A 21,696-nucleotide genomic window follows, 5' to 3' on the forward strand; every position below is an offset into this window, starting at 1 on the left:
CTTCAGTTCAGTCGCCTGGACACATAATTTTTTGGACCGTCCCCTCCAGTTGAGATTAGCTAAATTAGCTGTGAAGAGCAATGACTCGTGGGACTGTGCATGTTTGGTGCAGATAATTGCAGGGCTGGTGTGCCACAGCCTGGCACCCAGCTTGGGATTGCAGGTGGGTTGGCGCAGGGAAGTGCCTATCGAACTGCACATCTGGCCCCTGCGGGGCTCAAAATCTTTCATTACACCCTCTTCAAAATGGACCCAAACACAGTGGTGCCAAAAAACTGTGCTGAAAGCCTTTTCCTGGTTACTTTGTTTGAAGCACGCTTTTTTTTTCTTTGAAGAGTTGTTGTCATTTAAGGACATAGGAACTTTGGTCAATTTTGGCCAAGAACTATGTGATGTTAGGTGTGAGTAGTTTTTGGAGGGGGTGTTAAAGGTTAAAGATAAGGGATAATGTCTTAATGGGTTAGGTTTGCTTTTGGAAAAATGAAATTTGATGACAGTGACTCCGGACAGGACTGCTACCAATAGTTTATCTGCTCTTCTCACAGTTCCAGGGAAGCATGGAATGGTGGAATGTGGAATGGTGAGTGTTTTTCGACCTTTTCGAGGAGTTTCTATAGGAGCTAATTAGGTAGCACTCTGCAGCTGCTCTTCAGGCTGACAGTTCAGGGGAATGTTCCTCTGTATGGTCGGCAGTCTCTCAGAAAGCAGGCCATAATTCATCATTAGGATATCAGAGTCCAGGTGCAGATGAGAACTGATAGAGCCGGCAGCCAGGCAAGTCGGGGCACTCAAGGAGGAAAATCTTATCCCAGGGACAATTCCCAGGTCATGCCCGTGGTAATTGAAATAATTTTGCCCCCAGAGTTGTTTAATCACTGACAATCACACACGCAGGGGGAACAAAATTGAGGAACGCACAAGTCTGATTACATCTGCCACCCTTAACTGTCTCCCCTCCCCCGACTGCCACATCAGCTCCTCAGATTTCTGCAGCCCCATTTCTCTGTTTGCATTGATGGGCAAACCATAATCAATCCATATCAACTATTTCTTCACTCTCTTGCCCCTTGTAAGGACAGACTCTTGTTTGCACAGCCAAACTTCACTGTGATTAAATTCCAAGAAGGACATCAGCATGGCTCCAGCCAGGGTGAATCATCAAATGGACAAAGCGCGGTCCCATTAAAAAAGCCTATGTTGAGATGCGAGGAATCATTTGTCTGTTATTAACCCTGAGCCTGTGATTATGCAGATTGCCATAGATTTTCCCTGGTTGCCTGGAAGTGAGATCCAGGGGTTGTTCTCAGCGTGGCAGGCGGACGAGGGAACGGCCGTGCATTACTGAACTTGCCACATTCATCATGTTGACTGATGGCACAGGGAGTCGGTCCCCGGGTCCCGGTGGTTAATGTAGTGGGTAATTAACTGTCATTTGCCTAGTAATAGGCCGATGATCAATGGTTTGTGAGGAAACAAATTCTAATCCGGCAGCTGATGAATGCATGCCGAGGCTGGAGCAATTGAAGTGGTGGGAGGGATGGAAGGGATGGGGGTAGGGGGAGGGAGGAGGGAAGCAAAGCTGCCACTGGAATTTCAAATGGCGACTGGAGGCACTGGTGCTCTCAGTGGCCCCCCACCCACTCTAAAAAAAATGGATTAACCCAAAAAATTGTCCTTGATGGTGGTGGAATACCCAGTCAGATGAATGATGGAGGAATTGATTGATTCAACAACTAGTTTTAAAACGTTGATTCACCAAAATAACAAAGAAAGACTTTTTTTTCTTCTCTAGTGGGATCTCTCCATGCAGGTCATTTTCGTTTTTGTCTGTTCCAGTGTCAAAACATCCATCTTTAAGATTTCTGTCTCTACCTCAATAGAATAAAGGTGAGCGACATTTGTTTTATGGTGCTGACTGCTTTGAAAATCTCATTTAAAACTATCAACAGCAACATCTCACTCCAGAAACCTTGTCTCCACAGAATAATCCAAAGAACAGGGCCGTAATCACATATTTAACATCCGGGGGAACCATTGTCAATCGACGCCCTCTGTGACCCAACGCTCCAGTGGGATCTGGGGGGGAAGTCCCCCCAGGAAAAGTTTTTAGACACTTAACCATCTGGTCTCACTCATCAAATATTGCCACTTGCTCAGCGGCAATATTTGATGAGTGAGACCAAACTATAATGCTTTTTTTCCAAACCTAATCACATGCTTTTGTTGTCTAAACTTCAGTAAGTAAACCTAAAAATTAAGTTTATTACCTACATTATAAGTTTATTTTGAAAACATACTGCGTTTATGTAACAAGCGGATATTTCTTGTGAAAAAGGACGTTTATGTCAAAAAGACACACAGCATCTTGAACTTCCAAAACTGACCCAGGAGGTACCTAGAGCATCATAGTTTAATGTTTAGAGCCACCAACCAAGCGTCAGTATTTAACGAGATGCGATTGAGAATATGTTACCTAAACAGCTAAACTGACCATTTTTAAGCATTTTGAAACAAAAATCTTAGATCAAGTGTTCATACTTTGACTTTGCATGTTGTCCTCATGTCAGCGTAGTTTTTCTTCAGGTTCTCCAGTTGCTTTAAACTTCCTTTAAACTTCCTGTAGGTCAGAACATGAATTTGAATAGTTTATATGTATATATATATATATATATATATATATATATATATATATATAAATATATATATATATATAAATATATATATATATATATATATATATATACATGTATACACACATTTATATATAATTTTATTTTATAATATCAAATTACTGCCTATGCACAGAGTACATTATTGGGACTATTTTTGGCACAAATTAAAAGTGTTTGAAAGTGTCTGAGATATATTCTGAATCAATGCTTTGAAAACTCAATCATCCATCAGCAGTGTTTGCCTTTGTACAGTATCTGTGGCTCAATGTATGTATTCCAGGATAATGCATTTTACTTCCTATATCCCAGTAATTGGGCGGTCATTGTATTTTGGATTTAGCTTGACAAAACTGAGAGAAAGCATTGGCATGACACCACTCCTGCATTCTCCAAAAGGGGCGGGGGCCTGCTCACTCAGATTGGGTTTTGGGGTCCACTGGGCTAAAGCCTTGTGGAATAATTTAATTGGTGTCTGTTTTTCTCTCATCAAATAGGTACCACTGAGCCGTACCAGGCTGTAATGCACAGTGAATGCCTTTTGACTGAAACAAGGTATCGGGCACCGACTGCCTCTATTCTCTTTCAAATTCAGATTTGAGCAAAGCATGAATTTTAATTTCATGTTGTATCTTCAACCTCTTTAAATATACATGCTGTCTTGTCAGCCATGGATATGAAGTGTATGTCAAGCCCGCTTTTCTACATATGTTATTCTGTTTTTTTTTTTTTTTAAGCAGACCCACAGTTGGAAGCCTTCTAGATATAGCAGACAGCTGTACTGTTGATGCATTATAAATGTATATATTTATCACCAGCTCAAATATTAAAATCTATTGCTGAAATCATTGAGGCCCTTGGTCTCATGCACAAGGCCTCTAAACCGTCATCCTCTGATTGTGCTGGAGCCTGTGCCTTTGAATTCATTGCAACCAAACCACGCTTAATTTGCCTCCTCCCTTGAGAGCCATTAGCGTCTGTGGCATCAAACTGGCGGAGCGGCGAAAGACGAGTGGCAGGTATGCTCCATCCATCTTCCCTCCCCACAGGGTGAGCTGGGGCTTCCTGTGCGCTGCCGGTTTGAAGAGTGTTTGCCACACAAGAGCCCAGCGAGCCGGCTGGCTACATGCTGGCGCTGCCACAAACACTGTTTGGCTAAATCTCTGAAGACTGCTATCAGCCGCTGCACTTTTTCAGTTAAGCCCGTTGGAGACAGAAAAAAGATTGTTTGATTTGAGGAGGCGATGTATGTATTGTTCCCATAAGGTGGTGTTTAATCATTTAAAGCAATAGTTAAAGTAGCACAGGAAGGTACGGGGTGAATTATGCAGCAAACACGTGGATGAGAAGCAGCCAGGAGTTTGGATGTTCTGTTTAGGAACCCTGGGGGTCTTTGGAATATTATTTATTTATTTTTATTCAATATTATTTTATTAAGGGGGGTCTTTTACATGGATTCCATTGCCTTAGTAAGAAAAAATCAATGCATGTATTGGCTGGAAAATATTCTTAAAAATACAACTTCTTCTTCTTCTCCAGAGTACAATAACTCTGTTTGAACATTGGTGTCCACGAAAGGCCTGTGTTTCTGGAGGCAACAGCATTGGCTTATACAACTTCCTCTGTAAGAAACTCAGTTGAATTGATGCACTTGCTTCTACAACTTTAAGTTAATTAGACCTACAGACAGTATCACTGTTAAATGTATCATCATAGAACGGTATGTATGATCTACTTTGAAAAAGTAAACACAACAGTTCATACGATATCCTATGAAATAGCACCCCACAAATGACATTACGTCCATTATGGACAGTTACGTAATTAACGTAAAGTTATGGAGGTAAGGATTGTTTCTGAAACTGTGCTAAAATGCTCCTGTGTATGGAATATTAAAATGAAAACATAATGGTGTAGATGTGGCCTTATTCTGGTCTATGTGCTGAACATTTTTTTGTCTTGATGTTTCAGCCATAGAGAATGACTGAATATATATATATATATATATATATATATATATATATATATTTCTTTCTTCAAAATTTGAGCTTGCCTAGTGTGCAAACCCTTCACATTAAGTAAGATTTTGTTGGTAGTCTTATTCTGGCTTTTGACTTTTTCACTTCACCTCAGCAATAAAGTAGTGGGCTTATTTATTGATTCTGGTGCCTACCAGATGGGAGACACACAGACACTGGCTGTTCACAGATATTAGGACCTTCACCCAGAATTTCTCAGAGCAAAGCAGTGTGACAGTCCTTTTCAACTGCGCAGGCCACCTTAAATTTGCAAGAGATGAGAGAAGAGCATGGACAGACACGGCGAACATCGAAACAGAACACCGTTTTGATTCAAGCTGGCAGGCAGAAAGCTTAAAACATCACTTTTTTACACAAATACCTTCCATCATTTATAATACAGAACCTTGAGTGCATGCTATCTGAAAATGACTCAGATTACTGGAAGACAAGGCCATTTGCCCCTGCACGGTGAGAGGCGGCTGCATTGTGACTCTTTGTTGTAAGATGCCATACAAAGTGCTGTTGTTGTGCTCAAACACTCCTGCTCATTATCTCATGCTAAATCTATCATTTTCTGTTCTTTTTTGAAAGTTTTTTTTAGATCAATTACTCGGCTTTGTAAGGAGAGAAATAGATGAAATATCTATTTCATGTGAAGGCCTTCCGGCAATGCACATTTGTGCAGAAAAGAGAAAGGACGAGAGATACCACAAATGTATCTAAATTTAGATTGCTCAAAGGAAAAGGCATAATTCTTTTAATTAAGTCGGCACTAATCCATCGAATTGGCCCTCTTTGTTTTCTCCCACCTACCATGTTACAAGAGATATCCTTCATTGTCTCAAGGTGTGTTGACAGTGGCTCTTAATTCTGTAGCTATTCATGAGGGCACAATCTATCTGCTTCCTTTGCCTCTGGGAAACATACTTTCTGAAGGTTAATAAACAACCCTGCATATCCCAAGCCCTGAGATCATTTATCAGATTGCGATCTCTTACAGACTCTGAGAGTGGCATGCCGTTTTATCATTTTAACAACGACGGCTAAAAGTGCCTCAAGAAGTCTGCCTAATAGGTTATTTTGTTATATGATTTCGTTATCAGATTTTTTTCCCTTGCTAGTCTGGCCTAGGTCGCTGTGTAGTAACAGCCCTGAATCCCTAATGAATACTCACATTAATGTCCCCGGAGCAGGCGAAGAAATAATAGGGTCCTCCCTGGGCAGTAGTGCTGGCCATGTCCCATCTATTTCTATGGCACAAGCTGTGGCCCTGCTATTTTTTACTGTGCAACTGTAGCCCGCCTCTGTCCAGCCTATTTCTGTGTCTGATTCACAGAGCCTATCTGTCTCTGCAGCTCATGTTAGTGTGTTTACCTCAATCTCTTTGACAGCTGTCACTCTTATTCTCAGAGGCACCAACAAGCAGCACAAGCAGGAGTTGTCTGGTAATTCTGTTCGGTGTGGTTCGGGTTATAATGGAATGTAAGGGTGAGACATGGTGGTGGGTGGAGTCAAGTTCACAGATTCTGGACTCAAAATGATGTGATGGAATAAATCTGTTTCATTCATTGGGAAATGGTTAATGGACCTGTATTTGTATAGCGCCTTTCTCGTCTTCCAGCCATTCAAAGCGCTTTACCCTACACCACATTCACCCATTCACACACACACATTGCTATACTGGTGACTAAGGGCTCACTCGTGCTCAACGTTAGATACACCTTCTGTCCATGGTCTACATGTATTTTGTATGTATTTGTCAGGTTTTCTGAAACCTTGCTGATACAGACAAAACGGAGCAGCACCACCAGAGATCGTCAAGGCAGTGTTATGTAGTCCAAGCAAGATACGACTGGACAACACTCTTACTCCAACGTTTGGTCGTGGACTTTCTATGTCCACGTGACGTACAAGGTTCCCTGGGTGTGTTGGTTGTTGATGCTCGAGGACACCATGTCAACTTCAGACTGTTACATGCATCATCTGTTTTCAATATACACTTCCATTTTCACAGGAAATGTACAGTTTGCATACAGTCTCTTTCAAAATAAGTGCATTACGTCAGTACAATAATATAAATTGACTTTTTTTGTCATTTAACAACAAGCATACATGGTTACATTTTTACTACGCATGCACATGGTTGGGTTCAGGCAACAAAAGTACAGGGTCTAGCCTTTTTGATCATACAGGAAGCAAACACCGCCCTGCTGGGTGGAAGTTGGTGGTTGTTGGACCCATTGACCACATACCCTACTGGAACTTTCATGGCCTTAAGTTTTGTTGTTGTCCAGCTGCGTTTGCCCCTGATGCCGTTGGGTGCCATTAAACAATAGCGGTGACCACCCGTGTATCATGTCAACGTGAAAGGACAGCTTTTTTTTGTAGGTGTCTAATGCCCGAAGTCACTGACCAAGCGCTGATTTTCGACGACTTTGGAGTGAGACCAGGTTGGACTGGAGGACACAATGAAGAAACTTGAATAATGTTGGAATGGAAGAAACTGGCAATATAGTGAAAATAATTCTCCGTCAGAAAAACGACCATCCAAGGAGCCTGTGAATGCAGTATTGACCTTGGCGGGCGGAGCTTTCAGCTCGAGTCCTCACTCATTTGTTCACCGTAGCCTTAACCTACAATAACAACAAGTGGGAAAAGTCTGGGATTTATGAGCGCTCGGATGTTTGACAGGCTGACCCTGTAAATACTGAAAACTAAAAAGAGTAGTTCAAAATGATTTGTTCTTTCATTTTTTGCTCATCACTAATGCCTAGGGATGAGTGAGTACACCATTATCTGTATGTGTATTTGTAGCTGTTCAACCAACTAAATTATCAGTATCCATATTTATTCTTGGAAAGGTGGAATTTGGCCAAGAAGTGGGTGGGACTTGCACCAGAAATGGGTGGAGCCTAACCAGAAGTTGTAATTTAAAGCCTAAAAGTATGGGTTGATCAAAAGTTGCTATGTATATTATTTATTAGAAAACTATTTACAGAACAATCCCAGAATTGAGCTTCAGATCATTTTCGATTACAAGTAAGAGACTGAACACGACTAGGCAAATGAGGATTTTCCTTTATTACAAGTACGGATATTGGCACATTTTACACGGATGATACTTGGTAGTCGTAAAAAGTACATTATGTCTACTGGATACTCTTTTCATCCGCATATTTGGCTTTCCCCAGAGCATGTGTGACAGCCATGAGCTTTTTTTACTAAATGAAATATCATGCAATCAGTAGTCAGTGAAAAACCTGGGCAGTTTGGAGAAGATCTGTCAAACCAACACCTAGAAATTGAAGTAAATAAGAAAAATAAGACGAAAATGAAATAATCAGGTAAAGATAAGTACATAGTGTTTTACTGTGTTGCCTGTGTGTGTCAAGACTTTTCTTTTGCGCACTGAGGCTTGAAGTAATGACTTACATCATGTGTCTTCTTTGTGTGTGTCTCAGGTTGTTTGGCGTAACGGGGAACTGCGCAGCCTGCAGCAAGCTAATTCCAGCCTTCGAGATGGTCATGAGGGCCAAGGAGAACGTCTACCACCTGGACTGCTTTGCGTGCCAGCTCTGCAATCAGAGGTGAGTGATTGGACCACACTCCTGCTCCTCTCCCATACCTGCATCTAGGCAGATGGCCGGTCGGGGAAGCGAGATTGCAGCGTAGTGAATCTCAAGCACTGCTGAAAGTTGAAGAAAGATCCCACATCATAGATTTATCACTCTAACCAGTGACCGAGTAGACATATCCGGGGCCTTAGGGACACCTGCTGGACCTAGCACAGTGATTAGAATCCTGCACTACTACTGTACAGTGTCAGCCTAGAGCTACAGGTGCAGTTACATGTCTGTACATATGCTTCCCATCAGTCTTCATTATCGGGCCTCCTCCTGCATCCTGGAGACAGGATGTGGTCAGAGATTTCAGGACACAGCTTCTTACCACAGCAGCAGAGAAGAGGGAGCTGTTTGAAGTCAGTGATAGAAAAACCCTTGTTTAATAAACTCCAGTGTCCCCCTCACTGAACCTCTCTGCTACCCCTTCAATGAGTTTATTATGTACACTGTTGCAATTTATAGCAATCCAGTACAGCAGCCCTGCAATATGTCCTATCTCTGTGAAGCCCGTACTATTAAGCTCATAGTTAGTGGTGGTGGATTGAATTGTAATATTACTTTTGTCCACCCTCATTTACCTACATCAAGGGAAACAATAAAACATGTTTCACTGCAACACACGGACATGTGCATGATTTATTTTTTTATTTTATTTTTTTATTATTACGTATTTTTCTCTTAAATGTCCTGTTTGGAATGGCCAGTGCCCTCACAATGACATGTCCCTCACAGACGGTCCCAACTGCCCCAACTGCCCCAAGTTGCTAATACAACAACGAGACAAAATCCCTCACCAGCTTCCCACCCCCCACAAACTTCATGACAGTGGTGTTTGATGGACCATTTGAACGGTGTTCTCTGTAGCGGTATGCAGTGTCTCTTTCCAATGAACCCGTCATGAAAACCAGGTCTTAACGCCACAGTGTCTATATCTCTCTGAATAGCCACACCCAAGGGCCAAAAAGCCTACATTCATAGTGGCCGCATGCCACTGTCTTAAAGTCTCTTTTCACAAATTCTGGGTAATTTGCATGTGTTTTGTTATGAATAATTGTTCCAATGGAGATGACTGAGTGCACTTTTGGATAGTCTCCTATCAACAGCATTCATGGTAATACAAATAATTCTATATATAAAAAGTGACAGAATTAAGAACCCCCCAGTAGTTTACAAGGAAGAGCCAGGCCCTCTGAAATGCTGCTCAGTCTTGCTGCCAATTTTTCCTAGTGGCCACTTGCTGTATTGCAGCAGAAAAATCCTCTGTGGTCAAAAAAGCATTTTCCCTATAGGCTATCATTATAAAAGAGACATCTGTAAAATTGTGAACAAGAAACCTTGAACTGCAATCAAGGTCAATCATGAACCTTTCTATTATGAAAGTTTGATCCATGGAGTTTTATGTATTTGTAAAACAAAAAGCGATTTAAAAATCTGTGATATTATCACAATGTAAAGTCTATGAGCTGAGTGGGAACTTGTGGGCAGGATAAGAGAGAGAAACACTACTGCACATATTCAGTGGGCCACTTATCATGGAAGTAAACCTGGAAGCTATTTTTTATTTTTTTTGCATATGCGTTGGGTAAGCAACTTAATGGGAAGAATGCATACCATAGACTTCCCCAGGAGTGATGTTTTTTTCTGTAGGCTGACGGAAGTTAGCATCATCCTGGTGACCTCAAGTCAATGGGAATTTTCCATTGGATTTTGGATTATTCCAGAAAAAGCTCTGTAGCAAGCATTTATGATGCTTGCGCATTTTGTTGAGCAAGATAAAACCTACATGCAATCATCAGAAGTAAAAAGCTAATGTTAGGTTATAAACAAACTACACCAAGGTTGCATGACTTACCGTTACCAACAAAGCGAGGCTATAAAGCTGTGTTCAGTGTGATGGCATTCTGTAGTCTCATTTAGCCACTCGTTAGCAACCGTCTTTATTAAGACACATAAAAGCTTCAAAATTCACAGTGGGTTATTTGCAGACGTATTTTATGTTGTAAAACAAACTTTAAAGTCTCTTCAGCTTGTGTTAACCACAGACCTTATTTCAGGCATCAAACCAAAACTCATGCAAAAAACCCACTGACTCATTTCTAGAGCACTCTATTAGCCCTTCCTAAGTCCCTTCCCGTTTTTGCTCTGTGCTGCTTGGAGCATAATCTCAGTCAACTTTCCTGTTATACCTTGATAGCATTAAGCTATGTGCTAAACTCATCTGTGTGGAAACAAAATCTTCATGGACACATTACATTGTATATAGTCAAATCTTAAGTCAGTGAATGTTAGTGAAAGGCTACCTAACGAGCTAGCCAACATATTGCTGCATCAAGAGCCATTAGACTAATGTCAGCTCACCAGCTTCATCCAGGTTCCTTTTTATATCAGTGGTAATATTGAAGAGATTTAGAAAAGGACAGATGGGTTGGTTGCTGACATATTTAGCCAGTAAAGATAATGGCTAACGTTGCTTTGTTTATATTATCTCTTTAAGGCTACGTGCTGCCCTGAAGCAACTAATGTAACTTTCTACAGTAAAGGGATTAATGTTAGGTCAGCACCATTGGTCTGTAGTCAGTACTATATGCAAAGAGTACTTTACTGATTCCTAGAAGAGGAAAGGGGGACACATGGACTAATAGTCTCATCATCCTCAGTCTCTATGTCTCTTTTCGTTGAGACGCGAAGACTCGATCCGTGTTGTTTTGCCTTGTTCCTTCCATCTCATACTGTAGTCATTGCTGTCTGTTTCTTGAAGCTACATTGTACCCAGAAAAAAAAATAATTGTGGTACCCACCTAATTGACACTGCCATTCTCATGCATCTTTTTTGTAAAGCTTGTCCAACTTAGCAACAGTAACTAATAGAGGCAGGACATAGGATCGGTCAATTAAGGTTGGATCCTTACCAGAGTGGCCCATCTTTGAGTCCTGGGCCCTTTGCTGCACGTCAACCCCACTCTCTCCCTTGCTCTGTCTGTAAAGCATAAATGCTTAAAAAAAAAGTCTGTTGTTATTCAAAAAAGTGACAGAATTAGTTGTGTGAATAACACACAACTCATCCCCTAAAACATCATCAGAATGGAGGTTTACAACACTATTGGTAGATCCCACAAACTTTGATAAAAATATACTGAAGCATCTTGCCCTGCACACCCTGGGCCCCAGAAAGTTTTGTTGACATAGGTGAAACATTCCTGTGCATAGTTGTGGGTACCTTGCAGGAACATTCTTCTAACATTCTGGAGAGCCTTAGAAGATACATGTTTTCAGAGAGTAGCCATGACACTATGATGGAACGCTGTCTGAGAACATTCTTGGAGCTAATGAACAAACCAGAATTTTATCAAAGGTTTTTTGAAGGTAACAAGAAACATTCTCAAACATTAGGGGGACATCAGGAAGGTTATGTGTTGGCTGCGTTCCCGTGTTTCTCTCACCTCTTTTCTCAAACTTGGCTTTGTTGCAGACACATAGACACAAGGACCCCCGTGCAAACACACACACACAAACCAGACACATTGCGCATGCTAAAGGCAAAGGACCTGGTTACGCACAATTAGCACTCGGTTATTGTCTTGCCACTTCAGCCGGCTGCACCAGACAGCCTCTCCTAATGGAAGAAGTCAGCTAATCTTCATCAGCCAGGCCCAGGCAGGCCAACTCTGCTCTCCCACATTAAAACCCATTAAAGCGCGAGCAAATCTTTCTTTTTACATTAGGCCAGTTGATGAACTGTTGAATAAAATCGACGCCAGTGTGTTTCACATGGTCCGCTGTGGCCTTGCAAGCACCGTTCAGATGCCCATCACAATTTCACCGGGGCCTGGCCAAGATTTATGGTGTGGCACCGGCTTTAATTGAAGCTGTTCCTCAGCTCTGACTTTTTGTTTTCCATTTTGTTTCTTTACATTGGTAGAGCTGTTAGGGGAGAAATACCTGTGCACGAATATGAACTTAAAGGATCGATCCATTTGCCTTGAATTCATCAGTCCACATGGAGGAATGGCATTGCTCAGAAAGTAGCTGAAATGATAACATATTTCAACCGGGATGTAAACTTTGAAATCAAACTCTGATGAACAAATTAATATTGTTACCCTCTATTATCAAGTTATTGTTTTAAGAGGAACTGTCTTATAGTTTTATGCCACTGTAAGATTTAATCTCTGGAGTCATGAATCTAACATTTATGGCGTGCTTTCAAAATCAGTTGGATGTCGCAACAGGTTATTTCTAGATAAACATGGATCTATGTCAGCGTATTAAGTTTTGATATTTTGGGGGTTTTTAATAAACAAAATCTTGGCTTTCGGAATATAAAACTTGCAATGCCAAATTCAGACACATTTGTATATTTGTAGAATTTGTAAAGGCATGATGACAAACTAGCTAATACTCAGCTGCACTACACAACTATCTCTATCTAAACGATGACTGACAAGCGTAACCTCATAGTAACAAGGCAGGGTCCAGGACAGTGGATTTTTATCTGAGTTCAAATAAACAGAGTCTTGGCTTTAAGAAAATGAAACCCTTTAAAATCCGCGTGAGCTAGTTCTAAGGCCTGGGTATTCAGCAGAGGGTCTGTGACCCCTAGGGAGTCCTCGGAATTACTGCAGGGAGTGATTGATTGTTTGATAATCTAATTTAAGTTTTATCTATTTTAATTAAAATACATCTGAAAATTCACATATACATAATAAAACATTTAATTTACAATACACAACATAGGCTAACTGCTACCCAGCAAGTCCTTGTGCAATCACATGAACTAACTAATGCTAAATCACTGTGCAGCACTTATCAATCAATCAATCAATCAATTTTATTTATAAAGCCCAATATCACAAATCACAATTTGCCTCACAGGGCTTTACAGCATACGACATCCCTCTGTCCTTAAGACCCTCACAGCAGATAAGGAAAAACTCCCCAAAAAAAACCCTTTAACGGGGAAAAAAAGAGGAGGGATCCCTCTTCCAGGACAGACGTGCAATAGATGTCGTACAGAACAGATCAGCATAATAAATTAACAGTAATCTGTATGACACAATGAGACAGAAAGAGAGAGAGACAGAGACAGAGAGAGATGTAGGACAGACGGTAATGACAGTAGCTTACAACAACATTAATGAAAGTAATAATATTATAGTTATAGTTCTGGCTACTGTGGTACAATATGTTGAAAGTATGTATTAATATCTGGCAGTATACATGTGTGACAATAGTCATATGTGTATAATAACAGTAGAAGTATGACTAATGACTAATGATGGCAGCAGCAGCAGGAGGCATCTGGCAGGACCACGGCAGCAGCACAACCACACACGTCACGCTGTCCAGGCACTGCTGCAATATGAGTTAATCTGAGAGAATCTGAATGTTAGGGGGTTAGCATTATGCACCAATTTTAAGATTAAATGTTTACACTTTTGTCAATATGGATAGTCTATACATCATAAGCTTTGTAAGATTCTCCACAATTCAATTGTTCAGTTTTCGTAAATTATGAACACCAAAGTATAATTCATTCAGTTTTCCCAGTATGTAAATAAAAGAGACGAAAAAAAGTGCTGACTCCCTCCCTTTGAAACCATCATAAATTCTGAATATTTGTCTCTGTTAGCTAACAGACTTTGCTTACAGTTAGCAATACACTGCAGTTCTACTGACATTAACAGTAGTTTCTTGTCCTCCTGTACTGTGTTATTGGGTATGCTTGTTTACAATATCTTACCGGCTACAAGATAAAAGTGGCCCCAAGCTTTTGTTTGTATTTGTCATTCAGGGACGGCTCCTGGAGTACACCATGCCCCCCGCAGTTCAGAGGGCCAATGGGCAGGCTGTTCTCACAATTTTTTTGTACGTTTTCCTATGAAAAGCAATGTACCCAAATTCTTACATATCCCATGCATGTACTTCTTTTTTTTTTTTTTTTTTGGTAAAAAAACAGACTTTTGCCTGAGAGATTTGCGTGTTCAGATCCGTGTGAAATTTGAGTGAACTTTGAGTCATTTTAAGATACGTCCTCACTATGTTTTCTTTTACTAGCCTAACTTAACGTTAGTTATGTAACTGTACATTCAGGACATAATCTCTTACGTGGAATATCATATGAACTGTTGTGCATGCTTTTTTGTAGGATATCATACGAACCATTCTACGAGGATACGTTGCAATGGGCTGTCACTGCTCTTGTCGACCACAAAGCTAAACTTCGAAACTCATGGCTCAGTGGCAATCATTATGTAATGTGACATATTATTTGGAGTACAAAAACAATATGGATATCAATAAAAAAAACTAGAAGTCTCCTCTTTCCAACAGTGTTTAAGTCTGAAAATGTTTTTGAGGGTCATTGTAACTAAAATTAATGGAGCAAGTCACATTTGTGAATTAATTGATGTCTGACTTTTAGAAGATTTGTGATTCAGAGCAGAATTAATACATTCTGAATGATGACCACAACCCTACTAAATAAGTCTAACCTAAGTGGGTTTCTCAACATTTATATCCAGATTAATAGAATGACCTTTTACAAATTTTCTCAGCCTCAGCCTGAGATCTATCAGGAGATCTCACTTAAGATTTCCTGAGCAGTTTCTCAGCGTCTCGTTGCCTGGAAATGGGCCTCTGGTCTTTGTCTGGCATACCGATCTGCAGCCTTGTTCATCTACACCAGCCACGTCCCCTCTCGTTTCCCCAGCCTCAAACAAACATGAAAGCCCCCATCGACCCCCTCCCCCACCTTCCCCCCACGGGGCCCTTCAATAAAGCAATCTAATCCATCTCACAAATGGCCCAGAGATTTCTCTGTGGAACATCATCAGAAAATGTGAAATCTGATAAACAGAGCAGGCGATCAAGAGGTCAGCTGGGGTCACGCGGTATAATTATCCGCCGCTCCTGCAGGTCAGCCGCAGCCCATGTTGCCGTTTGAAGGTTGAATTGCTACAATCAAGTATGAACATACAGCCACCCCCCACCGCACACAAACATACTCGCTCATGCATCTATCCACGTCATCAACTTGCTTTGTGGGTACATCCACCCCACTGTATCCCACAGTGCAAGGACAGGGAACTTGAAGCCAGTGATTATTCTGATTTCATCAGGGACTCACTGCGGAACTCTAATGGTCATTGCCATGCTCAGCTATTAAGGGCCTTGCTTAAGTTATAGGCCAGTTAGCACAGCACCGAGATAGAAAGACTGGCCCATTAGTGGAGTGAGTGGACATGTCGCCGCAATCATGACCTGCAACTGCTTCCTTCTTCTTTGTCATCATCACCATCAAATTGGCAGCAATCTCTTGCTTGCCACGAAAGAAGCATTGAGAGCTGAACCTGCTTCAGGAATAAGATAAATGGAAAAGCCTCACTAGTTATCTTACTTGTGTATCTGCCAGAAAGCAAAAGCCCCCTCCTCTTCCCCCTTTCTGCGCTCTGTGCATGACTTTGAAATGGTATCAAGCTGAGGGGAGTGAATAGCTCCTGTCCCTGGTCTATCAGTGAAAATATAGGATCCTACATTGGCTCTGATTGCTCATGTCTGCACCCAATGTGGCCTTACTCTGTTAAACTGGACATAAATCTACCGTCGTGACCTTCCCACTAGCCAGACCTGTTATTTTTCCTACCTGAGCTGGGGAAAGAAGGCACCACCGTGGTCTTAGAGCCAGGGACGGGGGGCTGGTTCTGAGAAGAGAGGGGGTGCTGGTGAGGGTGGGGGGGTGTTGGGAATAAGGACAGAGATATGAGACTCCATCCAGCAAGCAGTTAGCCACAGATCAGCCCTGGGGGACAGCTAATCGATGGGGCTGTCGTCCAGCCTCATCATCTAGCCAGTGCTGGCCCAATTTCCCCCTGATGAGCTGGAGGCCACAGTCTAGGGAGGCTGAAGGAAGGTTAGAGTAGAGGGGAGCAGAGGAGAGCAGGATGGGTGACAGTGCAGGGGAAGGTCAGTGCTGATAAGGGAGGATGCTCCATTCTGGAGCTTTGGAAGGAGAGACTGACACCAATTGGGTTCAGCACAGCTAAGCTCAGCCACTGGTGCCTTGTATGTCATGAGTTAGGCTTGTTAGACAGAAGCCTAATAGCCAATAAGGGACACAGTTGTCACTTTGTGTATGATTGGTGTTGAGAACTCAGAGCCTGTGCAGCCAGCCTACTAGAGACACAATTTCACTACGTAATCCTGCACAATTTAAAGTAAAAATGACACATTTTATACAAATAAATGTCAGTTTTTCCCAGCTCATGGAGATGATAGAATCAACCAATATCCAGTTCATACATTTTCAGCATTCTGAAGATCCTTGTTGTGTACTGTCAGAGGCCACATCCTTCAAGGTCTGCATTTTTAGACTGAACTCATCATAATGGGTTGACTAGTTATGTGCATGTCACATTTTAGGAGCTGTCTATTCCAAAGGAGGCGAATTGGGCATTTGGAAGAACCTCTGGAATGGGACGCACTGGCCAAATTGTTATTTTTGGCATTTAAAATGGTGACACCAGAAAGTGGCACAGCAAAATGTATCAATGCGTCCTTGTGAAATAGGTAGTGTTGGAAGTTTGGCAATGTAGTGTTTATTTGTGCTTACAGTCACTAACAAGGCAGTCATCTTACACACTTCATTCAAGGTAGTATTTGTACAATCTCTTCTCATCTGTCTCATGACTGACTGCAAACTACGAGTTTGTTCTGACCAAACCCTTTCTCAGGACTCTCTAAGAGAAACCACCCATTAAAGAGGTCCCCAGAGTACTACATACCTTCAAGCGCATTTCTCTGTTTGCTTTTTCACCACCAATAGCAACTTATCCTTAAATGATATCCAATGAATTAGTACCACACAAATGATGTTAGGTACATAACATAAAGCCACGTACTTCACATATAGTTATGGAGCTTAGGTTTAGGCCAGCAAGGTTACTGTGGTTAGGTATAGGAAACATGGTGCATGGAAGCATGGTGACAACATACCTTATAATGACTCAAAGTTCACACAAGTCCTGTGTTTTGTGACCCATTCACCACCTCAACCTGCTACTTTATGGGACTGCTTCCCTCTTTACTCCCATCAGCACACTGGTCACGTGATCACAGCCTTCTGAAACACACAGGTTATACACAAATTACTGGCTCATGATTAGGTAGGATATGTAGGAATTTTGGTGCATTACTTTTTGTAGGCAAACATACAAACAGCCTGTGTCGCATTGACTCATGTGTTTGACCAGTCATCATACACTTGCGTTCAAGGTTCCTCTTGTGCTGGGAGAGTAGCTACTTTAAAATAAGTGCTAAAAAAGTCTGATTGTGTTCTATAAACTATGATCATTTTTAGTGTTCAGGGTGCATACACAGTGAAAATGGTGTTCTTAGAACTGTGAAAAGTTCCTCTGGTCTGAAACACCTTATTTACATTTCTTTTATGAAGTTTATACTCTGGCAAAGCAGGGTCATTTTAAATTGGATGGTGCAACTCAGCTAATATGATGATCTGCTCCATTTGGGACCACATTGTTTGATTAATAATAGATTTTTTTGGTGGTACAGTATAGAAACCTGACATCTATGAGTGCTGAGAATCATACGGAGAAAGAATGGATAAAATGCCAGAACATTTTAAAACCCAACAGCAGTGGACATTCAGAACCAACCTCCTTTCCAGATGTGAAATTATATTCTCTACATTACACTCCCCAAAGAAAAACTCATCTTCAGTGTGTCCTTGTGCTGCCGTCTGATTGCCCAGCAGCAATCTGCCAGAGAAGATTTACAACATGCTGTTACAATTAAGCATCAGTGTCACAGGGCCAAGTGTTTCTGAACCTGTATGCATCCTAACAGTAATTAGATTTGGTGCAGTTGAGACTATTTTCTCTCTTTGACAATCTCCCTGTTTCTTCATTTGAGTGGAAAGTGAATACTCTAGTTAACACGGGCCTCCGAGGCAAATTGCTGGCATCGCAATACATCTCTTAAGTGTGTGCCTGTGGAAGCCATTCTTTCTCTTCTTCCTACAACAAGAGGTCTCTAAAGACTCATTAGTCACAGTCACCTCTAAGTAAAGGGAGGAAGATGGAGGGAGGAAAGTGAAGGCAGTGCAGGGATAGAGGAAGACAGCACCAGCAGAAGCCGACAGACTCTAATGTTAGAATCCATGATATGATTGCACACCGTCATGTGATTACAGATACTAACAGATGTGGTGTCAAGGCAAACCTTTAATGAAGGTTGAGCTGTAGTTAGCTTCTATGAGCTGCTCATACAGGAGCATGTTATGGGCAACAAAATAAAGGAAAAAACCTGAACCTGAGTAAATAAGTACAAAGTAATGAAAGGAGATGCTTCGGTAGAGGGTTCAGGGGCTCCTTGAATAGTGTGATGAGTATGAAAGAGATGTGAACCATATGCTCAGCCAAGTCGCCAGAAGAAAATATGAGCAATTTACCTTCTGCAAACCACAAATATGTTACATTTGTATGTTTCATACAAATCATATCAACATTTCTGAAGTAAAGTATGTACAGTATGAGCAGACTTTGTCATCGGGAGGTGGAGGGGATGGTGGATGGTGTGACACTTAGGCGAGACAACAAGTCCCATTGTGTTTAAGTGAGTCATTGTTGTTTTTTCCAGTGGCTTTTTTGTCACCAAATGTTGGTGTTTTTTAGCAACCCATTTGTCCTTCTGGGATAGTACCACAAAAAAAGTCTCTTTTACTTAGACAGTGCTGCATTTATGCCGAAAATCGAGTCATCATGGACAGGGCTGAGAATGCTGGGAATATAGCACACACGTTTGGACAATCTCTCCCCAAAGGAGACAAGGGGCATTTTAGCTAGCTCATAGTGAAACAACACATTTTATGCTGAGTTTTATTTTTAATTGTTGATAGCAGATATATTGTGCATGTCTACTTTTTGTTATCATCTCAAACTTCCAAAAGACATCAATACTAAACATGAAAAGACGTTGCAGAAAATTCCATTCTGGCTCCTCAGTCAACGTATTATATACTTACAGCACAGTTTGTATGAGATCCTAGGAATTTGCACCCCACAAATGAAGTTACATCCTCAACATACAGTTACGCAAATAACGTAAAGTTAGGTTAGGTTTGTTGCTGCCATCAGTGCATTGATCATGTGATCGCAGCCTTTCAAAGCATGTGGAATATGTATGATTTTGGGTGTACTGCTTTTTGTAGGGAAAAAAATGTGAAAACAGCCTAGCTCAGTGGACGTATTTTGAATGTTCGACAAGAGGTTAAATTGACGTCTTTTGGATGTGTCTTTGCTCAGTGGGCAAACATTTCCCCAAAATTCAAACCCAATAAAATCAAATCTATTTCTATTTGACATAATAATATGAACTCAAGGTCTTCGTTGCATTTCACAGAGCTTATAACAGCATCCCACAGTCTTCATGAGCAGATCGAGTTATAATTGTATAGTGTTTTTTGCACTCTTGAATGACATCCCTTCATACAGTACAGTTACGGACAATAGGCAGTAATTTAATGTTTAATGCCCCAAAGAGTCTGCCCATTTTTAATTAAAAGCTCTGTTTTCACCAGGCTCACAGGAACAGCACCATAGTGGCCAAACCGTTGAATTACAACTTACATTGGAAAAGAGAGCTCTGTAAATCAGTGGATACATTTTTTTAAGTGTTACAACCCCCACAAAATGGCTTGTTTCACTATCAGGATTTGATCCATTTTGTCTGATACCATTTCAGAAGTCTAGAACAGCCACACAAATGAATGATTTCTTCCCTATTCAAGTTAGCAGAGGGCTGAACTGGATATTAGCTGCTCAGCCAGGAAAATCTCCAGTTCGCTAGCTGTATGAGCCCAGTGATGCTGAAGATTTGGGTAATTTTATACCCTGGAAGTCGAACTTTTTGACTTTATGCACCACTAAGGAACTTCAATGGAAACAAACAGGGCTCCGCCTCCAACGCTGTGTCCAGTTCTCTTTCAGGACACGCCATGTGGCATTACTTTTCTCTGACTCTCTCAATTCTGTGAGTGTTGTCTATTGTCTTATCTCTCCCATGTTTGTATCTCACTAACTGCCTTGAGTCGCAATGCTTATAAGATTGCACAGGTTTGACTGATTGAGATGATTTTCAACATAACTGGTCTGTGAGTTTCCCTGGCTGCTAAACCAGTGCCATAAAGGCTAGAAAAGCTGCAGTAGTTAAAATTTAAATGCTCCGTCAAAATGAAATAATTCTCAATACTTTATCAGTTATAGGTACAGGTTGGACAGGATGGTGTTTGGGTCTGGACACGGACCACAGTCCACATATTAATGACCTTAGAGGGGATAGGGAGGGATAGCAGGACACATTATGGTCTTTTTGCTATTAAGGGGGAAGGCATCCCCCCCCTCTTCCCCCCTTAAATCGCCCACTGGTTATAAATCGGATATATATATATATATATTTATAAGAACATGAAATATAAGTTTTGTCTGATGATTTGAATTCCTAAAAAGATATGCCTTACCTTTTTGTCTGAATATTTACAATTATTCATTTAGCATGTTTAAATGCACAAGTAAGTCGACCTACAGTTACAGCTCCACCAGGCCACTTAATTGGACTACTGCCTTTATCCCAGTATACAAGCACGGGAAGCAAGCATTTAATGCTATTTGACTTTGGGTCAAAGCTCGGGGTGGAAACTGTAGAGCATGCGCAGAGGCCAGTTTATGTCCGACTGACTGTATACATGAAGAAGTAATTCAACTCCCAATTGCATTATCTAGGTCTGACTTTCAAAAATTTGAACAAGTACGACTTCAGTTGGGCTAACACGTTTACATGTATTTTAAAGTCCGGTCTTAGTCGGACAAACAAAATAAATCAGTTTTCTTTAATGTTATGTAAACGTACTGAGAGTTTCTGCCACATGTGTGTTCGAGTCAGTGTGGAAAGGCCTTTGAACTGCCATGGAGTACTGTAACTCTCCACTGAAATTTGAGTGGTGGTATTTTTATGGTGGTTGTGGGATCAGCTCCTGAAATCAGGACGAATCAGATGTAATTGCAGGATCTATAGGCTAATACTGCTGAAGCTAATACAATAAATCATTACTCATATCAGTAGCAAGCAACACAAATTAGCTGATATTATTTTTTACTGAAAGCATCAAACCAAGATATCAGCATCCTCTAATAGAGAGCTGTATAGAGGATGTACCCTGCAATTGTTTTAAAGAAAGTGGAAATACTAGGGCAACACAAGGTCCTTTATTAGACACGCCTGTGATGGGCCCAGTGTAATATCCTCATCATAATTGGTGCACAGATGTCACATATGCTGTTGACATTTCACCGAGCAGAAACAATTTGGCCG

At 41.2% G+C, this 21,696-nt stretch overlaps 2 protein-coding genes across 6 annotated transcripts in view; one reads left to right on the forward strand and one right to left on the reverse strand.

Moving 5' to 3' along the window:
- Positions 1-21,696, reverse strand: part of arhgef39 (Rho guanine nucleotide exchange factor (GEF) 39) — a 360,851-nt gene that overhangs the window by 331,991 nt on the left and 7,164 nt on the right. The window lies entirely within an intron of this gene.
- Positions 1-21,696, forward strand: part of lmo3 (LIM domain only 3) — a 70,120-nt gene that overhangs the window by 43,039 nt on the left and 5,385 nt on the right. For all 4 annotated transcript variants that reach the window (XM_049567141.1, XM_049567142.1, XM_049567140.1 and 1 more), the window contains exon 3: positions 8,152-8,277. In XM_049567141.1, coding sequence (XP_049423098.1) covers positions 8,152-8,277 — 126 coding nt within the window. The remainder of the gene's footprint in view (positions 1-8,151; positions 8,278-21,696) is intronic.

Source organism: Epinephelus fuscoguttatus, linkage group LG22 (assembly GCF_011397635.1).
Source record: "Epinephelus fuscoguttatus linkage group LG22, E.fuscoguttatus.final_Chr_v1".
Taxonomy (NCBI): Eukaryota; Metazoa; Chordata; class Actinopteri; order Perciformes; family Serranidae; genus Epinephelus; species Epinephelus fuscoguttatus.